Consider the following 8,330-nt stretch of genomic DNA (forward strand, 5'->3'; position numbering starts at 1 on the left):
GCAGGCCCAGCGCCCGCGCCCAGGGAGGAGACGGGCTGGCACCGGGGCGGGGGCGCGCGTGGAGGGGCGGCGGGGTGGGCAGGGTCGCTGGGTTCCGGGGCCCGCGGGGTGAAGGGGCCCCGGCTGTGGCCCGCGGGGTGGTGGCTGTAGGCCTCGGGAGAGAACCGGGCCGCGGGGCCGCGGTGGCACAGCCCAGCCTCCTAGCCCCCTAGCGCCGGCCCTGCTTCCCGGCCTGTCTGCTTAAAGGTTGGGTTTCCTGCCATGGAGAACTTAGGCCAAGGAGTGACACCTGAAGAAGGCGTACCCTCTGGCTGGCCACCCACCGCCGGCTCGGTGTGGGGATGCGCCCTGACCCACAGGTGACCTTGGACCAGTCACTATGCCCTCCAGGTGCTCCCGGGCTCCGGAAGCCCGGACTCCTTTTCCCTCCTGTGTCCGCTTGATCCCTGCCAGGCCCTCATCTGAATCTCACCTCGGCTGGGACACACCGGATGACCCGCAGCCCATGTGCTCCCAGGCCCTGTAGGCCCGCCCCCAGTGCGATCCAGGGCTTGGAGCAGGAGGGGCCTGTGGCCTGGGAGGCCTCCGAGGAAAAGGGTGGGGAGAAGAGGCTTCCTGCACAGCTGAGCCCACCCTGCCTGCAAGGCCCCAGGCTACGTGCTGGTCCTGGCCTCTTGCCTCCTTCTGCCCGGTCCTGGAAAAGGGGGCTGAGACGTCCAAGCCAGGAGGTGGGGTGTGCAGCACCCCTGCCCTGAGGAAGGGTCCTGGACCAGGCCACAGCGGGAGGGGGTTTGAGCGTGATTCCTGGGGGGCGGCTGGGGAAGAGCTGGGGTGAGCCCAGCCCACACTCTCTAGTGGCCTAGTGCCCTCTGAGCCCCAGACCCCCCAACACCCTGCAGGGCAGGGGTGAGGGTCCACACGGCGGTATGGGTGCCCACAACCCAGTTCCCGGGTCCCCAGGGGAATTGGCCTGACCTTCCCCCAGCCACCGGGGTCTCCACCAGGAGCCGGCCCCGCCTGACCTCTCCCGAGCCCCAGCCTGGGGCCCCTGCGCCCAGGGAGGAGGACATCCTCCGGCTCTTCTCCCCTGCTCAGTCACCCCTGCCCCAGGCAGCTGGGTGGCAGGGCGGTGCTGGGGTGGGGGGCACCTGGAGCCCCGCTCAGGGGCTGCCCGTAGCAGGGTCATCCCGGTGTCCCTGGAGCTCACAGGCCCACAGGACCTTGCAGGGGGGTCTGGGCTGGGGGGGGGATGCTGCTGAGGGGTCTGACCAGGCCCTGGGGGACGGTCAGCGAAAGAAAAGGCTGAGAGAGAGGTGACGGGGAGCCGGGGGGGGGGTTGCTGTCCCAGGGGTCCGGGCCATTCAGGAAGTGCTACACACCCCCAGCCTTCCCAAACCCCCAACCCCCCAGGGCCCGAGCCAGGGCCTCCCACTCCCACTGTCTGACGCCTGAAGGAGGGCCGAGGACTTGTCCCGCCCCGCCCCAGTGTTTCTCTCTTTTCCTGCTTTCCCTTCTGAATAAATGTGGGGATGGCTCCAGGGCTGGGCTGCGGGGGTGAGGGTCAACCAGGGCTCCGGACGTCTCCACAGAGCTGGCCCCAGGCCTGGCTGCTCTTCAGGGACAGCCATGGCACCGCCCTTCTGCCTGGGGTGGTCACCTGGGCCATGGGGCCCTCCCCATGCAGCCTCCTCTGGGGTGACCAGCAGTGTGAGATGGTGCCGGGGAGCAGGAGGTGGGACGTCACCTCTCGGCAAGCCACCATAAAAATGCCGCAGCTGCCCAGGGCTGGGCCAGGAGCCACTTGTCACCCTTGTCCTTGGTGAGAAGCCAGAGGCTGACAGGCTGAGCAGGCATGAGGCCCGCAGGCTCCGAGCCCCCACTGCTGCTTGGCCCCATAGGCAGAGGTGCAGGTGGCGGGAGGCTGGTGTCCGGGGACGGCTGGGCCTCGGCTGTCAGCCCTCCCTGGCCACTGGTGGACGAAAGGCCACATCGGTGTTCAGCTTCCGGCAGGGGCTTCCTCTGGGGACAGCTGGCCATGGGTTGCTGTCCTGTGCCCCAGCAGTAGCTCACTGCAGGGGCTCAGCCGCCTGGTAAGGTTCCTGAGCCTTTGCTGGGTGAAGTGGCCTCTGCTGGCCACTCCCCAGAGCTGGGGTTTGCCAGGGCAGGGGGTGCGGATGGAGGGGGTGCCCAGTGGGGGATCCCCAGCTTTGGGTGCTGGGATGGAAGACAGTGCCCCCAGCTCACGCTATGCCACCAAGATACTGGAATTTTCACTTGACAGCTGGGGAAACTGAAGCAGGTTGAGTTTGAGAGGGGCCTAGGGCCCCACCCACATCTGAAACCATCTGCTGATGGGGCCAGAGGCTGAGTCTCTCCAGGCCCAGGGTGCCCCGCAGTGCAGAGATCATTGGGGTCCTGGGCCCTGTCCAGTTGGAACTTTCAGGAAGCTTGTAGTACAGCAGAGGATGGGACAGTGTGGGCGTGTGGACAGCCTGGCCTTGTGCACTGGCTAAAATGGCACAGAAACCAAGGTCAGAGGAGATGGGGGTTTAAAAACGCCTTTATTCATCAAATTTACTGTTACCTGCCTGAGAGGGGCACAGGTAAGGGAGGGGCACAGATGCGAGGGGTGGGGGACAGGTGCCGGAGGGGCAAGGTGTGGGAGCTGAAGCCTGTGCTCAGAACCCCACATCTGGGGAGCCCCAGTGGCCAGAGGTGGGCGGGGATGGAGCGGGACAGAAGGTGCCTGACTGCCTCGGCCACGTCTCCCCTCCAGGGCCGCCTCCCGGGCCTCAGGCTCTGCTGCGCCTTCCTGCTCTGGCTGAGCGTCCTGGCGGCCAGCTGGATGGTGTACCTGCACTACTCATCCCACTCGGAGCTCTGCCGCGGCCACGTCTGCCGTCTGCTGATTGTGAGTGTGTCCTGGGACTGTGGTATCTGGGCTCCCACAGGCTGGGGGTCCAGGAGGGACCCCTCCTCCCTGTGCCCACACTGCCAGGAGGGGGTGGCAGTGTCATTGTCCACCCGGTGGAGGGCTTTTAAGAGCGGAAATTGGTTCTCCCCAGCCCTAGAGGCTGGGGGCCCGGGCTCGGTGCCCGCAGGGCCAGGCGTTCTTGAAGGGCTCTGGGGTAGAACCCCCCTTGCCTCCTCCAGCTTCTGTGACCCTGGTGTCCTGGCTTGGTAGAGCCTCCTCATATGCCACCTCTCCCTGTGTGACCATTCTGCTGTGTGCCCCCCAAGAGATGCCACCAGTAGAGATGAGGGTTAGGACCCCTGCCCCCCGCCCTACCCCAATAACCTTGTATGTCTGTGTAGCAGATAGCAGCTGCAGAGACAAGCCCCATCTCCCTAAACAAGGGCAAGTTCACAGGAGGGGCGTTGGGACTCAGCCCGCTTGAGCCCCAGCACTGAGACTGTGGCTGGGACAGGCCCGTGGGGGGGTGCTGGGCAAGTATGTGGGCCTAGCCGCCACTGGACAATGGGGTCTTGGTCCTAAGAGGCGAGGGCAGGGCAGGGCTGGGTTTTAGAATGGAATCCAGTCCGTGTTTTGAAACGCTGCCCCCAGCGGGGTGGTGACACCTGGAGAGCCCCAGCAGGAAGTGAGGAGACGGGCACTGGGCGGCAGGGGCTGCAGGTGTCTGGGAGGAGTGGGTGGGCTCAGGTGGCTGGTGGCTGGGGGTGGACAGACGGGCAACTGCAGGTGAGCATGTGGGCACGGGTCACCTTGACCCTCCTTCCTGCCTGGCCTTTCTGCCTGTGGGCCTCGGGCAGCAGGGCGGCTGGGCTGTGACAAACTCCCCCTCCGGTGGCCTTGGTGGCCTGGGGGACAAGTGGGCAGGGACTGTCCCCTCTGATACGGCAGCCCCACACAGCAGCAGAGTCTCTAGGTGGGAGAACCCAAGCTCTGGGGCCATGGAGGTCACTGTCTGCTCATCCCATGCTAGCAGGCGTCCCCTCTTGTTTCTAACTCCCCCAGTCTCCCTGGGGGTGGAGGTGGTGCCTGTGGGCCTGGTGGGTGTTAGGTGTCAACGGGGGCAGATGGGCGGCAAGACCTGGAGGAGGCTGTTGCCCTGCAGGTGAGGGGTGGGGGTCTGGGCACTGTTCCCTGAATACCTACTGTATACTGACGGCCCGGCCCCTCTTCCTGTCCTGGGGTTCCCCTGTGCTGCACCAGCCCACCCCCTCAGAAAAAAAACAAAACAAAAACCAAACTCACTGCCGTTGAGTCGGATCCGACTCATAGCAACCCCTCCCTCTTTGGGTTTCTGAGGCAGTATCACTATGGAAGTAGATTGCCCAACCTTCCTTAGGAGGAGCGGCTGGTGGGTTTGAACCATCAACCTTCTGGTTAGCAGCCAAACTCCTGAGGCACTATGCCACTGGCGCGCCCAGCCTGCCCCCTAGTACCTGGTGAAGTACATGCAGGGATGCAGCCCCACTGTCTCGTCCCCTGCAGTGCCCCGCCTGCCCTCTCAGGGTCCACATGCCAGGCCTGTGGGTTCTGGGACTTGCAGAGCCGTGTCCAGAGTTGGGGAGGGGCCAGGTGCGGAGGCAGGGAGCCCCAGGGTGTCTGGCTGCCGCTGCCACCCGGAGGCTAGGACAGACCTGGGCAGGGCTCTAGGTACAGCTGGAGGGGCACAGGGAGCCAAATCCGGGGCCAGGCAGGGCCTCGCGGCTCCTGACCACCCTAACCTGGGGAGGTGCTGCTTCCTGTCACTACGCTAACTGCCGCTGCAACTAGGCCTCCCCTGGCACCCAGACCTCACCTGGGCACACCTCCATCTGGGCTGAGTAAAGGCCGGGCAGGTCCGCCTGGGCCCGGCTCACGGGTTGGGAGGCAGGCCAAGTATGAACATGGGGACAGCTGTACTGCCAGGCAGCAAAAGCCCGTGTGCAGGTCGAGGCCCAGCACCCCCCGAGGCCCATCCAGTGAAGGGCCCCCTGGGGGACGGGTCTCCCCAGCACCACCCTGGCCCAGCACATCTGCCTGCTCTCGGTTCTGAGCCCCTGGACACCACTGGCTGCACCTCCACGATGCTCAGCCTGCCAGGCCCTGCGTGAGGCCAGGTGGACACCTGCGGGATGCAGGCGGGCCATCTATGCTGCCCACCTGTCTCTGAGGACCCACACACAGGCCTGCGTCCTCACAAACGGGATGCTGGGGACCTGCCTCCCCATGGGGTGGGAGGAGCCGGGCCACTTCCTCCGTGGCTTGGGGACTGCTTGCTGGGGGAGGAGGCGCTGGAGTGACCCTTCTGGGAGGTCACAGTGAGCTCCCCGGAAGAGTGGGTCTCAGGACTGCCCCTAGGGGAGGGGGGCTCAGCAGGGGCTGGTAGGGTGTGCGACGCCTGAGCCACTCCTGGCATCTCTCCCCAGTGTGACCAGTACCGCAAAGGCATCATCTCGGGCTCCATCTGCCGGGACCTGTGTGACCTGCACACGGTGGAGTGGAGGACCTGCCTGTCCTTGGCCCCTGGGCAGCAGGTGAGTGGCCCGCCCTCGGGCCCACCTGTGCAGGGCTTGGGAGACCTCTGGCCCCGCCTGTGGAGGCTCCCCGTTTTTAATTGTGATTTTTGCTGTCAAAGTTTACGGAGCAAATTCCTTTTCCACACAGCAGTTCACACGCGTTTTGTCTCACCACATTGACTGCGGTGCTCCCCCCCCCGCCCGACCCCCCCCCGTGTAACAGGTCCCCTCCCACTTCTTCCCAGAGTCACCTCTTCCCTGCGTCCTTCCCTCCCAGGCACTCCCGCCCCCCTCCTGGCTCCCTGTGCGCACACTGCCCGTTCTCCCACTTGGTCGCTCCAAGGAGCATATCTACCTGGTGTAAAGTTCCCTCCATATGCCTGGAGGGAGTTCAATTCCAGACCTGAAGGGGAACTGGGGGTCACAGTCTCAGGGGGGCTCACCAGGCCTGGGTCCCTTCTGCTGAGAGTACCGCGCAGCCTGTGGGAGGGAGGCAGTGTGGTGCGGTGCCGTGCTCTGCTCAAAGCCTCCCTCTGGCTCTGCCCAGGTCTATCTTGGGCTATGGCAGGGCCAGGAGGTCATTATCAAATGTGGCATCGAGGGGGTGGGGCCGGACGCGGTGCCCCTGCGGGAGCTGGTGCTCTTTGACAAGCCCACCCGGGGCACCTCCATGAAGGAGTTCCGGGACATGACCCTCGGTTTGCTTAAGGTCAGCGGTTGTCCTGTGCTGGGGGGAGCCCCCCGCGGGCCAGCTCCCAAAGCGGGCTGGGGCGGGAGGGGGAAGGAGGAAGGGGGCCGGACACCAGGCTCCAGGGAGCCCTTGGGGAGGTGTGGGGACCGAGGCCAAGGCTCGGGACTTGGGTGCCTGGCGGCATCTGAAGGACCAGAGGTGTGACTCGTCCACCTCTCGCCCACGCACAGGCAACCCTGGGAGACCTGCCATCCCTGCCCGAGCTGGTGGGGCAGGTCCTGGCCATGGCGGACTTCAACGAGGACAGCCGGCTGTCGCTGGCCGAAGCCAAGTCCGTGTGGGCGCTGCTGCAGCGCACCGAGGCCCTGCTGCTGCTGGCCCTGCAGGAGAAGGGCCACACGGCGCGGCTCCTGGGCCACTGCGGGGACCTGTACCTCACCGAGGGCCGCCCGCACGGCTCCGCCCAGGCCACCATGCTGCCCGCCGGGCTGCGGCCTCTGCTGCCCACGGCCCTGCTGCACGCCCTGCAGCAATGGCTGGGCCCCGCATGGCCCTGGCGGGCCAAGGTCGCCGTGGGGCTGCTGGAGTTCCTGGAGGAGCTCTTTCATGGCACCTACGGGACCTTCTACCTGTGCGAGACCACGCTGGCCCACGTCGGCTACACCGCCGGCTACAGCTTCAAGATGACGGACCTGCAGCAGGTGGCGCCCGAGGCGGCCGTGCGGCGCTTTCTGCAGGGCCGCCGCTGTGAGCACAGTGGGGACTGCACCTACGGGCGTGACTGCCGGGCGCCCTGCGACCGCCTCATGCGCCAGTGCAAGGGCGACCTCCTGCAGCCCAACCTGGCCAAGGTGTGCGAGCTGCTGCTGGACTACCTGCTGCCCGGCGCCCCTGCCGCCCTGCGGCCCGAGCTCAGCCGGCAGCTGCGCACCTGCACCACGCTCAGCGGGCCGGCCGGCCAGGTGGAGGCGCGCCACGCGCTAGTGCTCAGTCACCTCAAGGGCCTGCTCTGGAGGGAGATCTCCTACGGCCAGTACTCCTAGCGCCCGGCGGCCGCGCCCACCCATCCCGCACCACCAGAAGGAGGGCCAGTGATGCAGGGGCTGGGCCCCAGGCAGTCACGGCCTCTGGAGAGACCTCACTGCAGCCACCGCCCAGCCCCTGTGGGAGGGCAGGACAGAGCAAGGAATGGGATGCCACCCCGGGGCCATGGGTAAGGATGCTTTCGAAGAATGTAATGTAAATACAGCTTTTATGTGAGGCGTGTCCTTCCGAGCTGGGGCCCCTGCAGGCGGGTGTTCTGGCCCAAGCCCAGGAAGGGAGTGGCTGCTGGGCTTCCTCCAGAGCAAAGCCCGTCTGCCCAGCTGACAAGCAGGGGCAGGCAGTAGGGAAGAGAAGGGGCTGGCTCCTGCCACCCCCAGGCACAGCACCAGCAGCCAGCCACCTTGGCCAGAAGGGCAGCGGCCAAGCAAGGTGCAGGGGTGTCCCACCCCTCTTCCAGGCACCCTAGTCCTTAGCAGCACCCACCCCAGCCTGAACCAGACCCAGGAGTCCTGCAGCTCAGGGTCCAGTTGCCTGCTCCTCTCGCAGAGGCACCCCATCGCGGCATCTGGCAGGGGTTGGGAGCTGACCTACAGCAGCAGTGACCACCCCATCAATGTAATGCCCACAGCCCCCTGAAGCTGCCCCCTCCCACCTGGGTGTGAAGTTGGCTGGGCCACGCCCAAGGTCCAAACCACAGGTGGTGAGTGGTCAGTTACCAGCCGTCAGTTAGCTGAACCATCTGGCAACTTGTCACCATCTACCACAGGAAGCTGCCTGTCCTGGCACACTGTGGAGACATGCCAAGGACCTACCCAAGGCCCAGTCCTGGCTGGCACAGGGTGCCAGAGGCAGAACCAAGGCCCCAATGCCCGCTCTCTCCTGTCAGATGCAAGGAGTCAGGTGATGGGCAGCCTCCTCCCAACCCCTCCCCCAACACTGGGAGGTACACCCCCAGGAGCAGGAGCCCCTCTCCCTACAGGGAACTGGGGGTGAGGAAGGGACCCCCACCTCAGCAAAGCCAAGCACAGGAAGCAATTCCAACAGGACTTTATTATCCTGTTCAATTTGAACCAATTTATTCTCCAGTTTTGTCAACATAGAAATATTTTCCTCAAAAAAAAAAAAAAAA

At 65.4% G+C, this 8,330-nt stretch overlaps 1 protein-coding gene across 1 annotated transcript; it reads left to right on the forward strand.

Annotated features, from left to right (window-relative positions):
* The first annotated feature begins 2,725 nt into the window (after positions 1–2,725).
* On the forward strand, positions 2,726–7,200 carry DIPK1B (divergent protein kinase domain 1B). Its single transcript, XM_007947047.1, has 4 exons — positions 2,726–2,911; positions 5,377–5,484; positions 6,014–6,175; positions 6,388–7,200. Exons 1-4 carry the CDS (start codon positions 2,726–2,728, stop codon positions 7,198–7,200), a joined length of 1,269 nt encoding a protein of 422 aa, XP_007945238.1.
* The last annotated feature ends 1,130 nt before the right edge of the window (positions 7,201–8,330 follow it).

This window comes from Orycteropus afer, unplaced genomic scaffold, assembly GCF_000298275.1.
Source record: "Orycteropus afer afer isolate SDZICR_OR568_19922 unplaced genomic scaffold, OryAfe1.0 scaffold00174, whole genome shotgun sequence".
Lineage (NCBI taxonomy): Eukaryota > Metazoa > Chordata > Mammalia > Tubulidentata > Orycteropodidae > Orycteropus > Orycteropus afer.